This window comes from Pagrus major, chromosome 9, assembly GCF_040436345.1.
Source record: "Pagrus major chromosome 9, Pma_NU_1.0".
Lineage (NCBI taxonomy): Eukaryota > Metazoa > Chordata > Actinopteri > Spariformes > Sparidae > Pagrus > Pagrus major.
Genome location: NC_133223.1, coordinates 30221001 through 30248464, shown reverse-complemented (window position 1 = coordinate 30248464; position 27464 = coordinate 30221001). Strand labels below are relative to the sequence as shown.

Sequence of the window (27464 nt, the reverse complement as noted above, 5' to 3'; positions counted from 1 at the left end):
TCACAAGAACACACAACATTTAGTGTTAGCTCTCTTTATTGCTCTCTGCTCCAGCATGGATGTCTAATCCGACTGTTTGTCTCATTAATAATGCAGATATTGATTTCTGGGGAGGTGATTTGAGTCCAACGATACCACACACATTTCAAACTGCTGAAAACACGTTTGTTTTCTAAAATGCAAAGAAAGTAACAGTCATGTAAATGCACTCAAAACACGCAGACATTGTTAAATCTGTCACATTTCTTGGGAGTGTCGGAGATTACTAACATTTCTACCTAAAATTACAGATTTCACTGAAACCTGAAAAACACAAACTACAGAAATGAATAAAATGGAGATGATACATGATCTGAATTAGAACAAGTGACCACACAGCAGAAATACAAATGATCCGATCAATGTCACATCAACAAACACCAACAGGAAATGTAATAAAGCACTCAGTGGTGAGCTCATTCTCCTCCTCATGTCCTCGTGTTAATGCTGCAGATTCCTGAAATTCACAGCAGCAGAGTCAAAAATGACTCCACTGCACTGCAGAGCAAGTTTACTCTAAACATTTCTCATGTGTGACACACTGCGTCTGTTAGCTACTTCTTCTGTTACTATTTTGGATTTCTCGCCGTGAGCATGAATCAGATTCTCCTCCTCGGCTGCAGAGGAGCAGCCTGGATGTTTCCTGTAAAATGTCATCGAACTATGAAGGAAATGACCTATGTTTGTCATAAAATAACACTTTCTCTCATCCTCAGTGCCGCAGTCCTCTCACACACCATAAAGGGATGTGAGGACATGAAGCTCGGTGAAGGCTTTTCGGTGTGTGTGTTTGAAGGCGAGGAGCTGTCGGACTTCAGAGAGTCAGATCTTTGGCTCCCAGTGAGGAGAAGCACTGCTCCACCATCTGATCAGAAACCCCCTCGAGAGTGGACGGGCTCCACTTCGGACTCTGGTCCTTGTCGACCAGCACTGGAAAGCCACAGAAAATCAGGACAAAGAGAAAGGAATATGAGTGAGAAGATGTCAAACAAAGACGAAATTATAGTAGTTTAAGATTTACTTGCTGCTCCTCTAATTTCTCATCCACCATATTCCACTTTTGTCTCCGTGTTCTGCGGTGACTTACCGGCTCTTACGCCCTCATAGAAGTCGCAGCCTCTCTGCAAAACAACAGAAACAATCCAGTAAGAAAACATCTCCAACATATCAAGTACACTAAACTAAACCAGCCAGATGGATTAAGATAATCCAAATATGATCACTACAAGAATAAATGCACTGAAATGAAGCTGCCAGATGTTGATAATTTGTCTGTAGGTGGTACGTCTGTTGGTTTTTTTTTTTACCATGCAGGCCTGGCTCAGCCGATACTCCATCACCAACACGTCTGCCAGGCTCAGAGTCGCGCCTTCCTTCAGCTGCTTGTAGGTGATTTTCAGGGATGTGGGCGACATCTTTGACAGAGTCTGGAAGAGGAGACACAGGGAGGTTAAGCCTGAATCCAAATGTCAACACTGCAGAAGGCGATATAAGCTGACTGACAAGCCTAAAGCCAACTTCAATAATAGCATATAATTTATTACCTCTATAGCCTAAATTTCTGTGTCATAACGTGGTTGGATATTATTTCTGGTCCACATGATTCAATTAATGGATTAAAAAAGTATGTCACATCCATATTGCAATGAATTGTGGGTAATTAAACCGGTGAAGTCTGGTGAAGTCTGCAGAAAGTCCGCTTGATGACCCTTTTGGACTGGACGGATTGTGGATCTGAACAGCTCTCAGCACTTACAGACACCCACAAAGTCTGCGAGTCTGCAACAGTGGTAGAGTCCAGACATTTGGATTGAGCCTTTCCATACAAGAGACTTTGACAAGATGGTGACGGATGGCTTAATGTACTTTTACAAAAAGAAAATTATGGAAAATATGGAAAAATCCATGTGATCGTGTAACTAAAGGACAAAGACTCTATGAATGTTTAATGTGAAGGAGCGGACAGAGAGTCCGTGGTTTAGTAGCTGAGGAAGTGGTTGTGTAATAAATATTTGATGCCTGAGCCGACCACCCACTGGCTTTAATTCTGATTATTCAGGATCCTGAAAGTGTTTACGTGTTTGTTGGTGAACCAGAAAGACATTTTGAACTCTGTAGGTTAGAGGTTATACGCCTTCGTTCTGGGTGGAAACGACCTGAAAATTCAATTTTAGAAACATAAAAGAAAATATGTGAGACTACGAACAGCTCTGAAATCTCACAGTAGGGATTCTGGTCCGGCCAACGAGATACAACACTAAGACTAACCCCATTAAGTGCTTAAACTGGGGTAACTACTAATTACTGACATATACTGCTAAATCCAAATAATGCCCTGGCTCCACTCCAGTCAGTGGGATTTATCTGATGGTGGAGCACAGAGGGAACTGGTAGATCAGCCGATTACTTGGAGAATAAACAAATTATTGTTAAATTATCAAACCTCAGCCTGTTTGTTGGCGAACTCTGAGCCGTCGGCCTTCAGGTTCTGCACGATGCCCTCCACACTGCTGGAGCTGAACAGCCTGAGGGGAGAGAAAGTTCAACATGGACTCACTTCCCTCTTATTTGCTTCTGTTTCTTAGCTGCTGATATTCTATATTTCTCTTATGTCAACAAAACAAACGATGAATTTTACTTCAAAAGCCTGATATGTGTTATAACTCTGTACCACTGAGCTCCACTGTTTGTCCAAAAACTATCAAAAAAACATCAATGAGCCCCAAATCCACGGCTAAAAATAGATGAAAACAAACAACTATCTGCTGAACTCCTGTCTGACACCTGCTGAAACCACAGAGCTCAGCTGTTTTAGATAAAAGTACTCATCAGCTATTGAAGGTGTACATCACAAAGACAAACGCACTGTCTTTTCATGGCATCTGTTGACAGTAATGAACTACAGAATAACAGACAGAGAGGAAGATTTGGAAAATGTTCGAGGCCTACCTGTCAATATCAGATATGTGCTTTTCCAAGACAAAAGGCTTCTCAGAGTCCAGACTGCTCTGTGGACAGAACCAGAATCATCAACACAGACGTAGGCTGACATGAAAACAGACGTCTGAAGGGCAGCTCGCTGATTATTGAAGTTGTTTTGTATACTGTAGGTTCAACTTTAGGCCGTGTCCACACGTATACAGATACTTCCTGTAAATGGACATTTTCTCTCCACTTTCTGTCCACACAAACTTCGTTTCACAAAATATCTTGTGTACACATGAGAATGCATATCCAAGGTATTAGACAATTACTATCATTTAGCATTTAGCAAAATATCTGAATACGTGTGGACATGGCCTCTGTCTTACTGTTTGCATGTGTAAAGATTCTGACCTGGTTCTGGAAGGAATCCAGCACTTTGGAGACGTCTTCAGCAGAAGGAGACTTCAAGTCCACCAGCTCCTTCTCCAGGTCCGGGATCTATTGAAGCAGAAGGCTCGGCGTTAAAACTCACCGCTGAAATAATATATTTTTGAGGAACTGGCTGCTCTGGATTGGCCGATTCCTTCCTCGTTTATGTGCAGGCTCGACTAATCAGGCAGCACTTATACTGCCCAGAACAAAATGTTGGCATTTTATGTTTCTGCAAACCACTGACACGTTCAAATGTATGTGTCATATCATGTTCACATCACATACATATGAGCTGACTTTCATGTCGGGATGTAGGTGGGATGGTGGAGGCGTGACAGCAGACACCACTGTTCAAGATGGTGTTTCAACAAGACATAGGGACATATTCCAGTTGTGTTTGTGGTGGAAAAAAAAGGTATTTTCAGCCAAGACGTGATCTTTTTCTGACCTTAACCGAGTGGTTTTTGTGCCTAAATGTAACCAAGGTATTAGTACAGTGTTGTCATGACATAAAATCTAAATTTAAACAGAAAGACATTTAAAGTGTCAACATATCCGCAGTTTGCAGTTTCCTTCATTTCCAATCAGGTGAGACATTTTTCCAGCCTCGTTATTTGGTCAAACTCTGCTGTAAAATTTGTACAAATAAACTTTATCCACCCCGCTGCTCGTCTGTCCTCAGAATCAAGGTTACAGTCTTAAAACAAACTGTGCCGCCCACTGTTCTGACCTGACGCCAACAGCAAGACAAACACAACCTGCCTCTGGACCAGCCGGTGTAGGTTGGCACTCTAAAACAAGAGTGAGACACCCGGTGACTCAGCATCCGGCTCTCCAGTGGAGCTTCAACCTCAATCTCCCCCCCCCCGCGCCATGCTCCTGTCCTGCATCATCACTCACGCTCACACAGTGCATGGGCTGTAAAGTGGTTTAGATAATGAATTGAAAGCAATATATTGAAAAGTTCCAGGTTGATTGTCTGCAGTCCTGTATGAAATAGGTTTTCTGTTTCAGATAAAAGCATTTTTCATTCGTAACCCATCAAAATAAAACAATTACGTATAACCGAGTACATTTTTTGTGCGTTTCTTCTCCTATTACCTTCTTTGACTCTACAAAGTGAGTGGCCACTCCAGCTCTCTGAACGTCACGACCCCTCAGACGGAAACCTGTCAAGGCCAGAAACAGTCCTAACTTCCCCCGCAGCCTCGGCAGAAAATAACCTCCACCCACGTCAGGGAAAAGACCTGTCAAAACAAAACACAAGATGTTCTTGTACTGTTTCAATACACATGCTCTTCATGAAGCAACCGAACCATCTGTCACCGTTCAACCTGTCAAAATAAAACATCAAATTGATTATAGACCGACCAATACTGATCGATACCTATTTCGAGCGGCATATTGTAGCATTGTTTTCCTGAGTGTAAATCAGAATTACACCATTAACAACCACTAACAAAACAATTGATTGCTGGAACACTATGAAAAGGTAAACATGCGGCTTAGGGAGCATTTACGATCATAAAAGCTTTCATCACAATCCACAGCTTTAATCTGTACAGAATTAATTCTCTGTTTTCAATAATGTTTCCATCTGATTTCAATGTTTCTGACAGCAAATGAGATTCCAGCGGTCACAGTTGGTTTTGTGACAGCTTTTGTATCGTGACATGAGGCGAGAGAGGGAAGAGAGAAGGATTAGATGAGTTGACCTGAATCACGGCTGAAAATGTAATATCATAAATGCGGCAGATTATGGCTGTTGTTCAGAACGGTCGGAGGGCCGGGTTAAATCTGTTAATCCCGCCACAGAAGGGGTTAACGTTAAAGCGCGAGAGTGTACGGGGGGTAACGACTGTGTGAGTGTGTTAGTGTGTCAGTGAGAGAGGAGTGCGATAGAAGTGTGTGTAGTCACGAAGTTTAGAAACACAACATGGAGTTTATAACTCCTTCATGCTACACAATTATAGAACACATAAAGATACTTAAATACATATATACAAAAACACGTAATGCATTTATTACATTTTCGGAAACAGGTCTTTGTAAAGATGTGGTGGAGACAGGTCTCTGTAACTATGTGGTGGAGACAGGTCTCTGTAATTACGTGGTGGAGACAGGTCTCTGTAATTACGTGGTGGAGACAGGTCTCTGTAAAGATGTGGTGGAGACGGGTCTCTGTAAAGATAGAGGGGAGATGGGTCTCCGTAAGGTTGTGGTGGAGACAGGTCTCTGTAAAGACGTGGTGGAGACAGGTCTCCGTAAAGATGTGTGGGAGACAGGTCTCCATAAAGATGTGGGGGAGACAGGTCTCCGTAAAGACGTGGGGGAGACGGGTCTCCGTAAGGACCTGGTGGAGACGGGTCTCCGTAAAGACGTGGTGGAGACAGGTCTCTGTAATTACGTGGTGGAGACAGGTCTCTGTAAAGATAGAGGGGAGACGGGTCTCCGTAACGATGTGGTGGAGACGGGTCTCTGTAAAGATAGAGGGGAGACGGGTCTCCGTAATGATGTGGTGGAGACGGGTCTCTGTAAAGATAGAGGGGAGACGGGTCTCCGTAACGATGTGGTGGAGACGGGTCTCTGTAAAGATAGAGGGGAGACGGGTCTCTGTAAGGTTGTGGTGGAGACGGGTCTCTGTAAAGATGTGGTGCAGACAGGTCTCTTGTTAGGGATTATTTTCAGCCGCGGATGAATACACATTTGGTGCTCTAGTGAGAATTTACAGTAGCAGCAAAAGTGTGGCTCATTGATGTTTTGAATAGTTTAGATTCCCAAATAAAACTTTTTAGAGGATGAATTCATTGTTTTTCCTTCAAGGCTGAACACTCAAATCTTTCCCCTAAATCTTCCCTGGAACAATTTTTACATATCTAATCAAGTCTTACTGCTTCGGTGATGAGTCTGATAATTGTGCACATTTCCTTATGAGCTCGCCCACTCGTCTTTAGCCCCGTCTGTGCAGCATGATTACTGAATTATAGTGCTGTTGGAAGTGGTGGTGGTGGGGGAGTGGTGGAAGGGAGGCCATTAATAAATTATAGCCAGGGTCCCCGAAAGGGCGAGGGAAGCCCTGATCACATGATGAAGAGAGGGACAAAGGACGAGCCCTTTTTCCATTAGTCCATTCATCCATTATGAGAGGATTTGTGAAATGCAGGAAAACAATAATAATAATGAGGAGTAACATAGCACAGGATCCACTGTTTGTATATCAACAACAAGTTAGCTTTGATTGTATTTTATCCTAGATTTCTAAAGTTTCTAAACATCAACCAAACATTTATTTTTGTCTACCATGTTTCTGATTATATGATATCAGAGTCGGCGACAAACAGAAAACTCCAAGTTGTTGTTCTGACTTGATCGCGTTCACATGAATTCTCCTAACCAGCCAGGAATTCATTTTCCCGATCATTCAGACATCAAATGAATACACACGATCGGATATCCAATATCGAGATATTTGCCGTCATATGCGATATTTTTCACAATATCGACTATCGACCAGCAATATCGGGATTTAAAATTTTGGACATCCCTCAAGACCACTGACCAATCGCATTTTTTGTCAAGACAAGAACGCTGATTTTTCCATTTTCCAACCATTACAAAAGGTCCATTCCTAATGAACTTTTTTCACTACTGGGGATGTATCTGTGAAACATGGCGTCCACAGCTGTTTCCTTCCACTTGTTATCGATTAGCTTCGCTGGGAGGCTGTTTAACACACACCACACCGAACTCCTACACCCACCTGTGCCTCTACCCGCCCCAACCAGTGGAAATAACTGATGCAGCGATCCTCATCTGGCTTTCCAACCCATAAACTAAAGGAGAACGTTTATGGAAATTATTTGCACCCTGTTAACATTGAAATCGGAGGATGCCACACTGTGAGAACAGCTTCCATATGAAGATCTGTTCACACTTCTGAAACATGTGGAGGATGTTGTTGTGAAGTAATGAGGGCACACCTGCAAGCCTCAAACTTCAGGCCTATTACATCACGCTTTATAAATCTAGTTTCTTATTAATGACGTCAACGCTGCATTACAAAACCAAATCATACCGACCTTCTGGCACATCTATCAACTAAACTGCAACATACGATTAAATGATGTTATATAACATGCAGATAGGACTGACTTTATTTAAGATGCTAAATGAAATGGTACCTTTAAGGTCCTGCACACCAACACAAGCTTTTTCACTTCTGCCTTATTTATAAAAACAGACTTACTGTCAGTTTTAATCTCAAGAAAGACTTAAGCAGAAAAGCATGTATAAGTAGTCATTTATACAACTTTACTCTGACGTGGAAATGATCTTATCTCTATGAAAAGTTTAGACTTCAGCTTCTGGCTTTCAGTTCACTGAATAATATGTGTCGCCTGGCTTCAATCTCCTCAACCATCGTCGTGATCTCATCTTCCAAAAAGTTTAATGTACTTTCTTACTGAAACTGTTGCTCTTTTAAATGTCTTTTATCTTAATTTGAAGCTGAATAACGCACAAAGAATTCCAACGCACCTGTTCTGTGTTGTACCTGTGAAAATGGCAATAAACTAATGGTGCAATAAACTGCCAATAACCAGTTTACACAACGGTAAAAGTGGCGTTTTCCAAAGATTACACTCTGGAAACACTGTTGTTGTGTGAACGAACGGCCAAAACACAGGAAAAATTTCCTGTTTTATATAAAAACCATCGTTGTCGTGTAAACACAGATAAGAACCTGCTTTAGCGAGGTCTTTTATGCACACCATCTTTTAAGAATCGAACATAAGCACTCCGTCTGAAATGATCTTCATCCTAAGTTCATTTTTTATAAATGAGGCTCCTGCTCAGGGTGGCCTGTATTTACATGAGGTCACCTGACTTGATGTATCAATTTGATTTCTCCGATCTCACGTGCACAATCTATTTATCTATATCTATCAATTTCACTGTATTCCAGACTTTTCCAGCACATGAAAGTATAATATTGGCATAGCTCAGTGGAAAAAGTCCAGTTCCACAGTGTGATTGTAGTTACAGTAAACTCAGCGCAGGAGAGAGGCTCTCGAGATGATTGAACCGCAGGATCGAGGCTAAAATAAGCATGTGGGACTCTCAGAGCAGCTGCAAACTCTGTGAAAACGCTGTGCCCTCATGGAAATGGGCCAGTGTGAAGTCCAAGTTTCTGATTGTAGAGGACGGCGTGCTGATAATGGTGGAGCAGAGAGTGGCTTTAGAGGAAACAATAGTGACGAAGTGAGATCACAGCAGCTCCGAAGAGGATTAACTGAGATCTCCTGCCTTCGTGCCAAAGTGCCTGCAGAGTTTTAAATACACTGAGAGGTTCTTCTTTTATTTATGAGGGTTAATAATGAGACTAAACAGAACCGATTTTAAAAGCAACTACGGGACAACACAAGGGTGTATGTGCGTGGAACAGAGGAAAGAAAGCATGCAGACACACCCTGATAGACACACATACTGTCCAGAACATCAATCTCGTCTTATAGCCAATCATCAGCCGGGGGAATCTAATTGCCGTCCCATTTCCTCCCACTCTTCCTCGTGGCCTCGCCTTTAAACAAAATCCCACACAACAGTCGAGAGGCTCAGCCCTTTTCCTTCTGCTTCACTCATTCCCCTCACCGCTGACATCATAATCTTCATCCTCGTGCTGCTGCAGACATCCGAGTCAGGTTTGACCCCACAGTAAAACATCAGCTGGAGATTTATGATGGAGCCTCCAGAATGAACCTGATGTTTGTGTATCGAATAGAGGATGACGTGAGTGTCCTTGGAAGTTTGCAAGTGTGAGGTGAGTGAGTGCGCACAGTCAATTTATCAGAGGATGAACAGAGAAACATCGAAGCTGCAGAAACAACAGATCAACTGTCTGCACAAAGTACCTACTTGATTCCATCCCAAATATAATAATAACAATAATATTAATGGATCAGGTCAGTATCCATTAACGATCTTTATAAAATAAATACACTGACTGAGGAAAGACGTCAGCTGTCCGACTCTTTCTGGTCATGAAACCAGAACTGCAACAATCAATTAGTCGATCAAAAAAGAAAATTTATTGCCAACTATTTTGATAATCAATTAATCGTTTCAGTTATTTTTGGAAGCAAACGTTTCCTAGTTTACGCCAAGAAACCTTAAAAAGAAGGAAGGGTCACTTCGTCAGTGAATCTTGCTTTGGTGCCAGAATGTGGTGACAGATGTATTGAAGTCTATGGGAGATCCATGTAGAAGCACGCTAAAACCAAACATATTTTCGTCGTATGACCTCTGATGAAGGAATACCTCCAGAAAATAACAGAACACACCACAGATTATTTTTTTTTAATCGACATATCGATATCACTGTGGTTTGGATCGTGTGTCTTCCAAAACCCATTATTGCAGAATGACGATTCTTCTTTTAATCTGCTAAACCATCAGAGGAGGATTGTTTTTGCTGGCTTAACTGCAGCCAAGAAAGTCCCACATCTATAAATGGATATCTTCCTTTCATAATGTCTCAGAAACATCAACTGCATCTGTAAACAACGCTAAAGGAGAAACATTCAAGGCAATTAGAAGAGCAGCTGGAGGGTGAGTATGAGGGCAAACGAGGGGAAGGCTCCTCGAGTCTCTTTCCTTTCTTTGTACTTGTGCGTATTTATATTTTGTGTATTTGTATGTTTACGCCACTCTGTGAGGACGACACGGAAAAATAATAAAAAGTTTCTTGTTCCAGCTTCTTAAATGTGAGGATTTGCTGCTTCTTTTTGTCGTTTATGACAGAAAATAAAGAGTCTTTGGGATTTGGACTGTAGTTTGGACAAAGGAAGCAATCCGAAGACGTCACTTTGGGCTCTCTTTTTTCATTTTCAACGTTTTTGGAGTAAATGGTTAATTGAGAAACTAATCATGAGTTGCAGCCCTACTTGATAGTTTGGTGGCAGGTAATACATTTTTGTCTGACATGTTTTTTTAAGAAAATAAAGTGCAACTACCAAAATAAAATCATTAAAATAGCATCTACTTCTTCTCCCTCATTAAAAATACCAGAATATATATATGTACGCAATTATTTGTGGTTTCTGCTTCACTGTCAACTCCATTCTCACTGCATGGCTTCAAGTTTCCACATCACACTCGTGGTTGCAGAGGATTGACTTCCAAACTATTTGTGATGTCACAAATCATGATGGTAGTCCCACCTCTTAATATCAGATTTTCACTGAGCTCAGAGAAAATGTACGCAAACACTCAACTGTAGGAACAAGAAGAAAACACATTTAACTTTAATACACAACTATGTAACTGTGATAAACCATCTGGATTTAAGTGACAACAAGCTCGTTTATGCCATAACGTCAGCTGTAATTCGTTAGTTGTTGGAGATTTGTTACTAATCTGCTCAGCGCCTCAGGAGAAGGCCATCTGTCTGCGAGAGTCAATTAGCTAAAGAGCAAACTATAGCTTAGCGCCCTGCCAGCAGCCATTCACACTGGAGGAACTGGCTCAGACAGGAAAACACTGAAGCATCATCAATTCTGGTGGCATCACATTATGTAAATCGACTGTATGGTAATTAAAACCCACATGAAACACTAATCCCATCCCTCCCCTCTGTATGATATGTTTTAAAATAAGTGATCCTGTGGGAAATATGCAGCTTCTCAGAGGATAACCAGTACATCAGAGGGCCAGGGCCATAGTTTAAAGCAATACAACAATAATAAATCATCATAATTATATTAATCCATATCAGAATGTGGAAAATGTATGAAAAGTCAAATGTAAAATCCAGAAATCAAACTTAATTTGGTGCAATACACCTTAAATAATACATTTTGTTTCTTTTTTTGTTCGTTATTTTGTCAGGTTTTATTAATTTGGACAAAAACCTCATCATGATTACATCAAGATGACACTGGAAGTTAATAAAAATGTCTTCTGAATCACAAGACACAAAGTTTCCTACTGAGGAATAAAGTTCACATGCCTGCTTGATATTTTTAGCAACAGTAGCAGCTCCAGGGACGACGAAGTCACTCGGTCGATTCAGCCCTTTGGCCTCGACTGCGACATCCATGCAGATATTGGGCTGCCGTTAAATTTGTGGTCCCCAGAGAGTGAGTCCTACTTACTGTGGACTTTGATGAAAAATGACTTGGACACACTCCGAATTTTTGAGTTTACAGTGAAATGTCTCGCCAGCTTTTGGATTTATTGCCGTGAGATTGAGTTGAGATATTCATGTTTCCCACAGGAGTAAATTCCAGTAACCTTTCATCTGCAGCCATCATCAGATCGGAAACTGTTTACTGTTATTTCTAAATATAATTAACAGGCGTGTTGCTTTAACAAAGCTATTCCTCAAGCTTCAAAATAGATGTAAAGGTCAGTCTTGTGTTATTTCAGCTGAACATAGTATGAACTGACAAATCACAGTTTAAATCTATTTAAATAACCCCTGAGCTGACTGCACAGGTACCGCTGCGGTTCAATAATGATCAAGGGTCACTTTTCTGGACTGGAAAACAAACAAAGGATATTCTCTCCTGTGTTATGGGCCACTGTGGGAACATCAACTGGATGGAAGTCTAAATCATTGAATTATTAAGCTATTTTAAATGTGAATTATATGTATTAGTGTCTTAATTATACTGTTTTTTATGTATGTTAAAATAGAGGGACAAATCACAGGGAAAACTAAGTCTGCCACATCAAATCCAAACTATCTTCTCATCCAGTGAGAAACACAGGTTTACAAAAATGAGCAGCAACAGTTTTCTAGCTTTAGTTTGTCTCATGTGTAACAAGCGCTCTTAATTCAATTATAATTTGTCTCTCGGGTCTCTGCACGACTTAGCATTTTATTTTAGTGTCGGCTAAGCTTTAGCTGCTTTTGTCAAACACGATTTGTTTTATTCTGCTTTATAATACGACACTTTAATTGTCTTAAAGTGTATTTAATGTGTTTTCTGTTTGCTTTCATGCTTACACCCTGCTGCACAAAGGATTTCCTCTTGCGGGATAGAGATCTGAACTGAACATCTGTTAGTGGACTTAAAACAGCGAGCTTCTTGTTAGTTTTGTGTTGTTTGATTGATGATTATTCTGATATACCCTCAAGCTCTTTTACCAATTCTTAATTTTTGGACCTCAAATCTTCACCATTTTAAAATCAAGATATTTTGACCACCACAGGCATGACGTTGTTTTCCAGCAGTTCCCAATCTATCACATCACAACTCATCCGTCCTTCTGTATATTTCTTTCCCAGCTTCCTGTGCAGACAGACCTCGCGTCTATGAATGCACGTGAATTGGATCCAGCTGCAACTGAAATCAAAGCTGCTACATAATTAATGGTCTAAGATACCAGCTCACACTAATGTGGGCCAACCAGTGTCCCTCCTCCTCCTCCTCCCCTCCTCACCATGGAGGAAACCAGTACAGCTGGACACTCTTACCGATGGCAGTCTCCGGCATGGCGAACAGCGTCTTCTCCGTGGCCACTCTGAAGCGTCCGTGGACTGACAGACCTACGCCCTGCAGGTGGAGGAGAAGAAAGCAAACTAAATAAATAAATCAATGCTATGATGAAGAGAGAATACACAGAGGGGGGGGGGGGACAACAGGCACAGAGAAACCATTAATAACTGTCACCTCTACAGAGAGGAGCTGAAGTTCAAAAAGAAATGCTGACAGGAAAAAAAAAGTAAACCAGGCCAGTCCTGCGAGAGAGTGTGTGTGTGTGTGTGTGTGTGTGTGTTTGTGCGTGTGTGTGTGTGATTTACGCCGGTGGTTCCCAGCAGGCACAGAGGTGAAGGCTAATGAGCAGCGTTAGCCAGAGGACATCTCGAGCAAAGTTCGGACTCTATGTGTGTGTGTGTAAGGTTACCATGGAAACAACATCCTCTACTCATATGCATAAAACAATGTTGACACACAGACAGGTGTATTGTACCGCCTGACAGGTGAACCACCATGTAGTTCAATTTTAAAGGATTATTAAAACTTGAACGATCATTTTAGGGGTGAAAACGTCTCGTTAGCGAGCGACACTTAAATCACATCTCTCCAGCTGAATGTGGTGACTGAGGACTGATGTGTGACCATTTGTTAATTAATACAGTAATCACACACTCTTCTTCTTTAAAAAAAACACGCTCTCATTTTAGTGTTACGTGATTTACGAATGCACCAGTTTACTATGTCATGCTAACCTCATTAACACTCATGCAACTGATAAAAAATTTAATTTTTTGTTTGTACTCAGACCACATTTAGTACAAAACATGTTCAATGTCAAAAGCTGCCATAAAAATACTTTATATTAATATTACTTTCAACTGTCACTGGGTTTCATTTTTTACCAACATCAGTCCTGAAAATAACGACCAAATATTCATACATTTTCAGGATTTTAACCCTTTAAATACCAGTTTGTTTACATGATGCCACTGTTTTTCAAATTAAATAAAAAAATTTTTAAAAAACGCAGTTGCATGAGGGTTAAGAGCTGCCGTTGTTGTTTTCAAAATAACAATTGCTTTTCTCGCTGGTCGTCACACCTGAACCACACCTGTAGCCGCCAGCTGTTTCCCCTGTTTCCAAACTTTATGCTAAGCTAATCGTCTACTGTCTGTAGCTTCATATTTATTACGGCAATGATAACGAAAAAAGCACTTTCCTCATAGACCACAATCATAAAGAGACAAAAAACACCTCGAATGGCGCAGAAGGTCACTTTAAAGAACGAGTTTTAAACCAAGAAGATTCACTATTTGTAAATATAGGGGCTATACGAGGCTTCTTGACACAAACCAGACACGTGAATTGATTACAACAAATGAATCACCAGCCTCCAGTTGAGGTGGACGTGAACCCTCAGGGATTTACCTGATGACCTCCACCAGTCGTTAATCACCTCCAGTCAGTCTGACATATTGGATTTTTCTCTGACCAGTAAATGACCCTGCTCCTAGCTACAACACATTCCCCTGTGAGTGAGTGATGACTTAATTAATGACACATCTTCCACAATACTGAAGGTCAGTGAAGTAATCTGATTACACACAGGTCAGAATTTATCCTCCGTTTTTAATCTGGAGCCGAGCAAAGTATCAATCCTGTGTGTGAAATTCTTTTATTTTGATGACACCCACATTATAAACGTGTCTCTTATTGATTAATCCTACATTTTGTCATCGTCTCATCTGCAGGATGTTACAGTCGAACATGAAGTGAAACATCCCTGATCCTTCACATCCTCTTGTCTCTTCTCTCTCTCGAAGGCTATTGACTCACAGTCGTCTCAATAAATGTTTGGACCAAAGTCTCCTCGTGCCTGTTTTGTGGACTAATTCAACCAAACTGACAAAGACTGAAAACTAAAGACATTTCCTGTATATTTTTAATTTATTTTAGTTAGTTTTCTAGGTCCTAAGTGTAGTTTTGATTCTTATTTCAGTTGACTAAAATGTTGGTATGATTCGTTATATCAGAAGTGGAGAACAAACTACAAGAAGACCAAAGAACGGCACTGAAGGCTTTTCTCGATGTAAAAGAAGATTTGTCCTAAGTGAATGTATTTCTGCACTTTGTTGTTATCTAAAATTAAAAGTATTGGCATTCAAAGTACTTTTACCTCCAAACTGTAGACCGACTCAACTTCAGTACTGCAGTGTTTAACATTAACATTAAACTGTAGTTCAGTGTTTAATGCTTGATGTTTCTCCGAACAGAAGCTCTCAGTCCTGCTGTGTGTTTAACTCAATTAACCGTTAGCTCCGTCGGCTCTATTAGCCGTAAGCTATTAACTCTGTTAGCTGTTTGTGCACACGCCGCAGGACTCTGACAGCGAACACGCTCTCCTCATGTTTCATCACAGATTTGTTGTTCACAATGTTGTTTTATCAGGGAACAAATAGGATGCATCCCGCTTCGATACTGAGTTTACTCTGTCCTTCTGGATTTTAAAGCATCTTTTTTTTGTCGCCGGCCAGTGTAAATATAGTAACAGCATGAAAAGACATGCTCTGTTGTAGTCAGCGCTGGCCAAGTGATACACAGACATCCACAAGTACATACAAAAACCCCTTTAATCCCAGAAGCATCCAATGAAGATCTCCGTTTGTCCCAAACAGATGTGACACGTTAGTCTCGAGCCTTGTGCTGCCCTTTTCCAAACAGTTCATGGCGGCGCCTGTTCAGATTGTTCTGTGAAACAAACCATCTGGTGCAGCAACAAGTCTGGGACAAAATCACTTTGTTATATAAAACTCTACCGCTTCCAACAGCTATTATCTGAGCAATAAAATACACATCTTCTTCCATGTTGTTACCATATTACGACTTAAAAGTTCATTAACACACCAAAGTTGGAATAAATGACTTCCCGACACTGGAAATGGGACCATTAGTGGAGCGTGTGAATGCAGGGTTAAACTTTTATAGAAAGATAAAGGCTGGAAAGTAAGCACTGCAAGCTTGAAACCGAAGCACCTGTTGGTGTTCTCACCGATCCACCGGTACTGATTAACATCCTTATCAACCTCAAAAACACATGCAGGGTATCACACTTACTTCATTTTGTATGGAGCAGTAAAACAAATATCTTATTGCCCCTTATGAGCCACGATTTAACTTTATTGTGGCGGCAGCAGACTTAATCAGCAGGATGGATGAAAGTAGGACACAAGAAACGATAAAACAGCTCAACTGATATGAAAGATATGAAGATAGAAAACAAATGTGGGTATTGTGTGGTAATGCAGACACGATGCAGACCTTTCTCAAAACAGAAAAAATGTTGTACACATATTTACAGTAAAGCATGAATCGCTGCCAACAAACAAGTAGTGACGTTCCTCTCAGGGAGTTCAGAGCCAGAGAGCAGTGGTTTTCCTTCAGGCTGTGTGACAAACGATCAGGATTTAAAAATATCTGATCACTGGAGACTAAACAGACTTCTGCCAAGAGTGGAGCTGCTCTTTGGAAAGAGCCAGATCCCAAATACGAGAAACTTAAGAGGCAAACAAAGAGACAGACTGGGACTTCTGTTAGCTCAGGACATGAAGGATATGATGACTGTGCCTTGGCAGCACGTCAGAACCGAGACAGAGAGTGAAGACAGAGTTCAGTTTCTCACAAATCGGGCTCGTTTTAGACGATGGAAAGAGGGGAGTTATTCATTTTTATTACAACAACCCAGCGACGATTCTGTTTTTCTGAATTTGATGGCGGTAGCACAGTTCAAACAAGTTGAAACAAGAAAGTTGTGGAACGCTCAAAACACACCTGTTTGAAACAGGTTAAGTGGTAACAGGTGATAGTTGGCTCAGTCGTTTACAAGCAAGGATGAGGCGAGGTTCACATCTTTGTAAAACACACGACTGTATAAAAGGAGATTACTACATGGGCTCAGGAACACTTCGTAAAACTGTTGTCTGTCAACACAGTTCTCTTGCAAATGATCACGTTTTGTTTTAACAAGGTTAGATAAGTTTAGTTTAGTTTGTTAATTGCTATTTTTGAAATTAACCCCACAGCACTGTTTCCTCTGGGTTTGTGGGAGATTTAGGTGCATGTATTTGTAAGAGGATGAAGGGGTCCCCCCCAAGAAATGTTATTTCTTTTGATAAGAAAAAATTTAATCAGGGCTGTCTAATGAAAAATAATTATGTTTGTTCTTCATTGATTTAATGTCAAACTAGGAGAAATCTGTGCAACACTGAAACAAATGAAATGCCATCATTTTCAAGATACAAGATTCAATTTATTTATCATTTAACAACCAGGATTGTGTAACAAAATGGTGGTTGTAGTCTCTTTAAGCTTCTCACAAAAACAAAATTGATCAAATAATAAGTCTTTTTCTTGATTTTAAAGTTTTATTGAAGTTGTTTTTGTATAATTTCCTTCTTTTTTTTTATTTAAGCAGCCCTCTATAAAAAAAAATGATTTACCTTACAATAGCATTTTTTCCAGCTGCATATCTATTTCACAATCTATGTTTAAATCACTCTTTCGTTGCTATTTAACTATTCCCATATACAAACACTATAGATTCCTCTATTGTAAGCACTAGATTTAGCTACAAACATTATCAACTTCATCCAGTTTGTTTACATGTATTTAGATGCTGCTAATAAAAAAGACAGTTAATTAAACATTTCTGTTTTTAGTGGCTTCTTCGTGAGTTAAACGTCACCAGATCAACTAAAGAGGTGAGTCCGTGGATCAGACATGTCTTTAATAACAGAGAGGGCGGGGCGGTGTAGACGCTTTTATTTTTAGAAAGCAGAGATTACAGCTAAATGTTTAAAGAAGAGAGGGATGACAGATACAGACACGCTTCTGGATACATTTTCCTCAAAAGCTGTCGAGTTTGTTTTTGAAGCAAACAAATGAATCGCTGTTTGACTAAAATCACAAAAGACTTTAAACTGTAAATCAAGTTCTGTATACATTTCTCCTTTACCTAAAAACCTTTCTGAAACATTTCATATTTCAGAAATACATGAGATTTCGCAGTGTTTGGGAAGCTAAAGCTAATGATGGCTGAATTCCATTTAGCTGCTTCAGTTTGAAGGTCCTGGTATTGTGCACGGCTCACTGTCACACTGAGACACTTGAATACAACAAAGCTATCATTAGTTTCATTAGTAATACCTGTAATTTACCCGCTAATGTCTGCTGTGCAAAAGGCCTATTCAAAAGTACCCCTGCTTTTTTTGTGATTTTAAGATCTTTCCCAGAGACATTCTGACGTAAAATCGATAATAGAATTAAAATAAATTCCAATAAACTGCATTTTTTGACACCACTATTTGTTTTATAATCTAGTTAATTAATACTGGACAGTTTCTATGAGTTCCTCTTGTCTTCATCTATTATTAGAAACTGAATGAGTCATGTAAAATGGAGAGCACTTGAAAGATAAGATAAATGAACCTTGCACATTTTAGCAGACATTTCCTCCAATATGTATAAATAACACAACCTAAAAAACAACGAGAGAAAGACAACGACAGGATAACAGCATAAACTGGATCATTCAATGATCACTGGATGCGCCCGGAGGAATGAGGGGTCGTTTAATCTCCCATTACCCGAGTTTCACCATAAAAGTACTGGAACATTGTTACGTGCTGGCGTGGCACCATCGAGCACCATATAAGAGCAAGTCTCCACATGCTGCTGTAAACAATGGAAATGTGCAAAAGTGTGCAGACGAGCGTGTTTATAGCTTCTGCTTACAAACAGAAAAGGCTGCAGAATTTACAACCTGGCTGGGAGAGTTTACAGTGGCTGAGAAGAAGATGGAGGGCTTCACGGAGGCCTCATTACGATATTTAGTTTACTGGATATAAAGCAAATATTGATAGAACAGGTGGGGTGAAATCCATTAAACTGACGTAGAGTAATGGCATTACTTTCCCACTGCACCAACTCTGCTCTCCAAGTACCTCTCCCTGATGAGCTTTTAGATATGCAGGAAAAACCCAGTTTTGCAAGATCAGAAATTATTAGTACCACTGTGTATGGGTGTTTAAACTCATCCGGGTACAATCAACCCAATCAGCCAGAATAAATGTTGGTAATTTACAAGCCTGCAAACCAAAGACATGTTGAATCTTTATTTTTTATGTTGTGACACTGCTGTGCTTATGGTCTATAGGTTAAGGCACAAAAAACACTTGGTTTACATGGTTCTGTCGCCACAAACACGGCTGCAAATTGTCCAGATGTCTTGTTATAAAATCCAGTTTTGGGCTGCAAATTTTCCAAATTCTTGTCAAAAAATATTCCTTTTTGTTGCCAAGAATGTCAGGATGTCTCGTTAAACATATCCGGTTTCCGGTTTCAAATTGTCCCGACTTTTTGTCAAAAATATTTGTCTTTGTTGCCAAAAACACAACTGAAAGATGTCCCCGCATCTCATTAAAAATATCTGATTTCCAGCTGCAAACTGTCCTTAATTCTTCTCACAAATATGCTTTTTCTGGGGCAACAACTCAGCTAGTAAATGTCCAGACGTCTCGTTAAAAATATCGGGATTTCGCTGCAAATGGTCCTGAATTCTTGTAAAAAATATTCGGTTTTGTTGCCACAAACTCGACTAGAAAATGTTACAGCGTGTGGTGTAATGTGAACGTGATATGGCACGTATTGTAGAAATGTTAAGATAACATATACTTGATTTGCAGAAATGCAAAGTGCCAACAGTTTATCCTGGTGACTTGACTGGGACGATGCAGAAGCCTTTCAGTGGTGTGAAGAGACACAAGTGATGGATAATGGTTACAAACACTTAAAGAGAAAATGACACTACTTTCCACATCACTCTTGCACAAAGTATTCACTTTCAAAACAAGCGCTGCAAAGACTCTGAAAGATGAGAGCGTTAATGCAGGGATCAAAATCTGCCCTGAGCTCAGTTTGGCTCTCACTCATGTCTTCTCATTAGATTGATGTTGTGAACATTAGCAAACAAGAGCTCTGTTCTCCAGAGGGACAGAGATTACGGTCATACAGCTCTGGACGAATACCCATCAGCTGAGCGGCAGCCGCTACTCCACCCTCATTGCAAACAGACTTAAAAACATAATGTTATGAATGTGAGGAGGCTACTGTGTGACTGTGTAAATGTTTGAGGACAGTGCTGAAGAGAAAGAGAGACAGAATCTGCTGAAGAGCAGAGCACAACAGACACGGATTAAAAACTCTTCAGCATTCCCAGACCTTAATTCTAGGGATTTTAAACTTGGACGGCAATGAATGATGTGCGTGAGATGAGATCCGACTGATGTAAGAGAGGCAAACAGACAGTATCTGTGTGTGTGTATGTGTGTGTGTGTGTTTGTGTGTGTTCTTTGACCTGCTAATGACATGCCTTTCCTCCCTGGTGGTTTGTTATCACTAACGCTAGAATAGTTGCTCCGATGTGGGAGTTCTGCCCTGAGCTCAGAGCAGATCCAGGAACAGGGGTTCTGGTAGCTCTCTGACTTTTCCATATATAGAACGAGCCTGTTTTCAAGCCACTACACACACATCAAACAGCAAACACCCTGAGGATGGTTTGTGTCAACATTAGTGTCCTCACTGTGCTGATGTGACAGATAACAGAGTGTATTTCAGCCATAAATCTATCGAAAAATTACAAGTACAAAAAGATTAGATCGGCGGTGATAAGCAGCGCAAATGACCCAACAAACATCGCAGCTTTTAATGTCGTCCTCTGGGATGAAGAGCGGAAGTGACTTGCGGCACAGCACATGGTGCACACATCACATCCATTACCCTGCATTGTTTTTCTGCAGTTTTGTTCTGACACATAAATTACAGCGTCCGTCTCCCTTGGAAAGGAAGAGTGGGGGTGTCGTTATCATCACGGCTGTCTAAACATCAGTGGAAAAAAAACAAGCAAACAAGATGATTTTCTGAATTCCCCAGTGTGAAATGTTTACTACACTGAAAATACTAACGAGAAAAGGCTGCATTTTTCGTGTTTGCTCTCATTTTTCTGTACTGCTGAACACTTCAAACACAGCAGTGCCTCTACTGCCAGCGAGTCCAAAGTTTAACCCGGTCGTGGTTGTGCACTTTTGATCATTAAACACTCGCACGTCAGACTGCTTTGAAGGTGACGAAATAAAATGGCTTTAAAGCTGCACTAATCAATATTTCCATATAATCACATGGGATCAAATTAGAGGTGTCACGATTCTCCAAATCCGCAATTCAATATGATTTAAACCGGCTTTGTCATGGTTAGACTACACACATGGTCACATCTGGATTTGTAAAGTTCAACAGCTCATTGTTTTTATGCTCTGACAACTATCAATTATGTTTACAAATTCAAAAACTTCACTTTATTCTGGTGTCTTGAGGATCTTGATGATCATAATTGAAACTTATTTTGATTGATTTTCGTTTTAGACACCTGTTATTCACAGTCAATGCATTTCTGAGGAAAATTGCACGTTAATGCAAGGTGTAAAAGTGTCGTGATGGGAATGTGATCAGGTGGAGCCGCTTACGGGGGGGACAGAAACACGTTGGCAGCAAACAGAACTGTCGCCATGGATGCAACTAATACGTCCATGGCCTCACTGATCAGGGTTATACTCATGGATATAGAAATACCTCAATCTGTCTTCTTGACATTCATCCTCTTATAGCACTTTTACCAGAACAAGATGTGCCAGAACAACAGGAAACAGTATAAAGCAGCAGATGATTTACCTCATCAGACTGAATCTAGAAGACGTTAAACTTGTTTTAAAAAGTCTTAATTAATTATATTCTGAATTAGACATTTTTTTACACAGCTGATATCAAAAGTTGCTAAGGAGTGAGATATCTATCTTTAACTTCAGTCTCTCTTTCAACTCGGCGCCGACCGAATAATGTGTAAAATGCTGCTTGACAAGAGACGGATGGAAAGATATTAACAAGCCAGCAGCCTTAACTTCAACACACGTCATAGCATCCTGCTGAAAAGGAGAGCAAGAAATGTGTGTGTTCATCCAGGTCTCTGTTCAGGCGATAAATAGCCATGACTACTGCAGGGTCAGTGGACCTGAGAGTAAATCTTGATAATTTACATTCACACTGCACACAAAAGCCAGATGTTAGCAGGTGTAAGTGTGTTTTTTGGCCAGTATGAAAGGGGTATTAAAATGTAGAATTGTTGGATTTTGTTTTCAGCTTTAATAGTGCATCACTAAAACCTGACTTCTCTATGTTTTGTTCTTCTTTGTCTTCGATGTCAGCAAGACACAAAACAAAATGGGAACAAACTGCTTTCATTTCATTTTTTTCCAGGTCATCTCATGTCACATTATTCCTGATCCCCTCTACCTTAAAGAACTGAACAGTCGGAGTGCAAGAAAATCATGAATGAAACAACTCTCTTCCTGTTCAAATCCAATTATAGTAGCTTTGATCTGGGTGACAGTGCACCGGCTTCAAAGACTCGACATCCCGTCCAAAATAACTCCACATTTGCATGAAGTATAAAAAGCAGCAGCAAACCAAGAGTACAAAAACATACATGTGAACTTAGTTCTGGGTATTCCTCACCCTCTCTTCACAACAGACAACAGGCAGACACACGTCTTCAACATATTGATTTGTGCCACATTCTGCTGTAAAAATACTCCTGCAGAGATGTCAGCAGGACCAGAGAGTATACTGCTCCCTAATGGTCGGTATTTGAACAGTGATGTTCAATGTTGTGCAAAAGGGCTTGTTGGGTCTTCACACATCTCTGCACCACAGGGACACACACACTGACACACACACAGACAGATGTGATGACTAACGACGGAGTAGATGCCGGCGGTGGCTGTGAGCGACCTCGGTTGACACCTCACGGGTAAAATCACTGTCAAGGTCACGACATGGAAAAAAAGAACTGACTCATCTGAACACAAAACATCTTCTCTGACTGATTAAGTTAAAAAATAAATTACAGACGTTTGTGTTCAAAGTCAGTCCTGATAAATGAGTATTTGTGCAGCTCTGTCTGAATTAAGCCTCATCATGACGCTCATTGTGGGACCGATTCAAATTGTAACCATCCATGACACCTGGAGGGAAAAGCCAGTGGAAGCAACAATGCTTTGTCACTTTACATTTCATCCAATCAGAGGCCACCTTGCCACTGGCAGCAGGTAACAGTGGCAGATAGCTCACTACTGACACCTACAGGAATATCTGAATATCACACCTCATAGAAAGAAAGAAGAGGTTTTTAACTCTGAAAGAAAACAAAACAGGAGTAAAATGAAGCCTTTTCAATGCCTCATAATATGCATATATCCAGAAAGAGACTTAAATACATTAAAATTAAATGTACTCACTCCTCCCATTGTTATTCCATCAATAAGGGCGATATATGGTTTCCTGCAGGATCCTGAAAAGATTTTAAAAATGCGTAAAAATGAGAGAAAACTGACGTTAAACGCCCAAACTGCTTAAACAGAGACCTGGTTGTCTTTTTTAAGTAACTGTATTTATAAAACTTACCGATAGCGTTGTTGAGAACGTATTCCTCACGGAAGAAGTCCTCTGCAAGAGAGTCTCCGACTTTCCCTGCATCTGTCACCGCTGAGAGGAAAAAACATGAATGAAGGGAATTAGTTTCAGTCACACGCTGAAAACCTATTTTATCACTCAGCAGATGCAATTACTAATTAAACTTGTTACTTGTCAAAAATGTAGTCAGTAATGTTACTTTTCGATTACCTCAGTATCAAGCATATGTTAATAAAGACTAGAAAAAAAACTGTGAGGTACATAGTAATTAGCTTTTATTCTGAATGTATCTGTAATCTAATAACTTCTTTTTTTTCTTATTTCCTGATTTTCTTGTTTCCTGATTTTCTATCCTTATTATGTAATCCCATTCCATGTATTTGTTACTCCCCAAGCCTGCGTATTGATACAGATATAGTGATACTTCTGACCTAAAGCTTTCTGTTCCAGGATCGATTCTCACATTAAAAGTTCGAGATGTAAACTCTATTTTATCATCAGCAGCGACACAATACAAAGTTACTACAATATCACTAAGAACTAGTTCAAATAATACTCAGCCTATAGGAACTACAATGACCGTTTGACATAGTCATGCGAATAATGCCTGTAGGTATAAATGTGCAGACAGAGTGGACATTGATGATGGCTGTTTCGGTTCTCAGAGCTGCACCGATGCTGTATATAACGTGTGGGAGGACTAAGAGGTTCTGTGGCAACACTACAAACCGCATTAAGCAGCTGAGAGTTAATCAAAGTACAGAATATGATGAGGTTATGCAGCGGCGGTCTGAGGAATAGGAGAGGAAAGACGCTGCTAGAGCACGACAGACTTCCATCGCCTTTGGTACTGGCAGATATATATAAAGAGAGAGTGTAGAGGTATTGGTGGACAAATTTTGTACAAAGTATTGGTATCGTATTGGTGTTGGAGTTACCAGCCCAAGATTTCCTCGTATCAGTTTGGAAAGGAAATCTGTATTATTGTACATAACTTTTATCACCGGTTAATTATCCTTCAGAGAAACTGTCGGTTACCTCTGTGAGCAGAATGCTTCCACATGAGAGGCACAAACTGAGGCTACACAGACTCCAGTGACTGAACCTGTAAGGCTGCTGCTCACCTCTGATGTCTCCACCTGCACAAAAGGCTTTGCCACCTGCTCCTTTGATGATCACAACATCAGTCTCTTTGTCATTTTCCCATTTCTGGAATCACAAGAAAAGAAAACCATCATCAAAAAGACATCTTATGTTAATGTAATGTCTCACTGAGCTGAGATGCATTTTTGGACTGCTTTTTGGGAAAGTCATTCAAGAAACACAACTATTCAAAACATCAAAACTTTATAAAGAGACCTTGAACACAACATCGTCCGAACCTGTGGTACACTGGGCGACCTTCCTCATTTGAAGAGGGAGGTCTGTGAAAATGTGGCCTTCAGAGGGCTAGAGTTGCCACAATTAATCAATTAATTGTTCAAAAAAGAAAAATAATTGCCAACTATTATGATAACTGATCAATCATTTCAGTTATTTTTAAAGCAAAAATGTCAAACATTTGCTGGTTCCAGCTTCTTAAAAATGAGGATTTGCTGCTTTCTTTGTCATGTTGGACAGTAAATGAAGAGTTTGGGGCTTTTGGACCTTTGGTTGGACAAAGGAAGCAGTTTGAAGACGTCACTTTGAGCTCTGGGGAAATTGTGATGAGCATTTTTCATTTTTTTTTTTACATTTTTCAGACTTGACAATTAATCATGAAAGTAATCGTTAACTGCAACCCTACAGAGGACTAAAGTCTTGCAGGCAAACTGAACAAGCGAGAGGAACACAGTGAATGTTCGGGCATTTAAAACCACAAATGATATAACAGTTGTGTCCTTCACATTCCAGCAAAACAATAATATAAAAATGTGTTTCTTTTGATATCCAAATACATCAAATGTAATGATCAATGATTGTTTTCAGGATATATCAGGGTTATATTCCCTAAACTGCTTCATACTGCAAGTGTAATACAACAGTGTGTACAAGTATGACTGTTACCAACTCTTTGTCAGTTTATCAGCAAATCTGTCCCACTTTTATTAGCATAATGTCCTTGAAGGTGTCAAACTAAGTAGGATACTTGCAGCCATTTACGTAACACACAGCTGTAATAAATGACACTTGACACAGTGGAGGCCCAGGTTGAAGTTTTACATGAAGCAAGATTTCCACATACCTTGAGCTGAGGGTAGATCTGCCGGATCATGGTCAGGTTGAGAGCATTCAGCACTTTGGGTCTGTTGATAGTTATCACACCTGCGTTTCCCACTTTCTCCAGAAGAACCTCTGGTTCCACCTGACTCGACATCTGATCCAAAATACAGACAACAGGACGATTTTGTAATAAACTGAAATAAACTAGACTGGAGAAAAACAGTTTATTTGACTTTTTTCTGTCATAAAATATCTGTAACATACGTAGTGTAAATATCCCAGTATTTCTTTTTGTTTTCTTCCCTCAACGTGCTAATTGTTGTCTTGTCTCACTTGTTAATTGTGTTTTGCTTCACTCAATAAAAGGCAAAAAAAAACCCCAAACAATCAAAAACATGAGAAATCAGTAAACAAGCTAGAAAGAGTAAAATAATTTTTACAGGCAAACTAGACTGGACTAAAACAATAACTGTGATTTTGTTGTTCTGTTCTGTACATGCGACATCTATCGCATGTATGTCCATCCTGGGAGAGGGATCCCTCTTCCTGAGGTTTCTTCCATCTTTTATTTCCCTGTTAAAAGGTTATTTTTTTCTTGGCAAGTTTTTCCTCACTCGAAATGACGGTGTCAGGAAAGAGGACGTCGCTCGCTGTACAGATCGTAAAGCCCACTGAGGCAATGTGACTGTGATTTTGGGCTTTATAAAGAAAACTGATTTGATTTGGTTTGAATAACTAAAACAGAAACATACTGAACACAGGACACATTTTCACACACATCAAATCATAACAGACAAACAACGATACAAAACAGTCTGCATGATGTCATAGTCAGGTAGACAGCATACATCTCTGGGTCATCCTGAGAGTCGAGGGGCCTCTGTTGCCACGTTACCACGATGTCAGGTTAAATCAAAATTTACTGTAAAATATCTGATAGGTGAATATCACTGGCTGACTGCTCTTGATATGAGTCCAGCATTAACAATACTGTAAAGTGTGTGATGTGTCAGGATTGATGGAGACACTATACTACTAGTTGATACTTGTTAAAACACATTATCGATATTGGTCCACTTTTAAATCTCCTGCAAGTATTTGTTGTAATGTGGCTGTCAACTGATTCAGGATTAACACGAGAGTCTCGTACAAAAAAAAGGCACGTCAGTAAACAAAAACATAAAGTTTTGTTGTACAATTTTATCAGCTATAGAAAAATTATATTATTTCGTCTCGGCAATCCTCACTAAACTACAGTACAGTACATTATGTAAGTAAGGACATGGGGGGGTTTGCTCACCATGTGGCCCTGGATTCGCTGCAGTCTGCAGATGGACCTCAGTCTGGAGGAAAAATAAAGAAAAACAGTGGTAAACATTACTTTTTTAATTAAACTACACAAGCTGGACTCACAGCATCTGGACACATTGTATTTGACAGACACAGAATGAATTAACTCAGGTTAAGTCGAGTTTAAATCAACACCATTTGACCACAAAATCCCTTTAACGCATACATACATGCATACATACATACAGCAGCTAGCATCCTAGTGGCTTATCATAACTTGATATTAGCATGTCTGACATTTTACAACAAGCTACATAATGGCAGCAAACACGGCAGCGTCAGGACGACAAACACGTAATTACAGTTTACAGGTTCGGCAGAAACACCGTCGGCCTCCACAAACCTGAACGCAGACGTCAAAACAGTAAGAGACATTATTTTATTTGACTTTCAGGTAGAGCTGCTTCCCCTGCTCTTTCCCCTGTAGTTTACTTCCTGGAAGGAGCAGCGAGCCGT

General features: G+C 40.1%; 1 protein-coding gene across 1 annotated transcript; it reads right to left on the bottom strand.

The window, feature by feature from the left end:
* Window positions 1-18: 18 nt before the first annotated feature.
* On the bottom strand, window positions 19-27450 carry hibch (3-hydroxyisobutyryl-CoA hydrolase). Its single transcript, XM_073473712.1, has 14 exons — window positions 27352-27450; window positions 26959-27001; window positions 25681-25812; window positions 24581-24665; window positions 23448-23528; window positions 23282-23334; window positions 12875-12953; window positions 4498-4643; window positions 3376-3462; window positions 2989-3047; window positions 2483-2564; window positions 1347-1466; window positions 1127-1160; window positions 19-969 (listed from the first exon to the last, which is right to left on the bottom strand). Exons 1-14 carry the CDS (start codon window positions 27381-27383, stop codon window positions 854-856), a joined length of 1149 nt encoding a protein of 382 aa, XP_073329813.1. The 5' UTR covers window positions 27384-27450; the 3' UTR covers window positions 19-853.
* Window positions 27451-27464: the final 14 nt, after the last annotated feature.

Coding starts and splice junctions, on each gene's coding strand:
- hibch (XM_073473712.1), bottom strand. CDS start 27,383: ATGTCTCTTACTGTTTTGACGTCTGCGTTCAG. Junction 23,335..23,447: donor CGTTCTCAACAACGCTATCG/GTAAGTTTTATA, acceptor AAATCTTTTCAG/GATCCTGCAGGAAACCATAT. Junction 3,048..3,375: donor TGGATTCCTTCCAGAACCAG/GTCAGAATCTTT, acceptor TTCTGTCCACAG/AGCAGTCTGGACTCTGAGAA.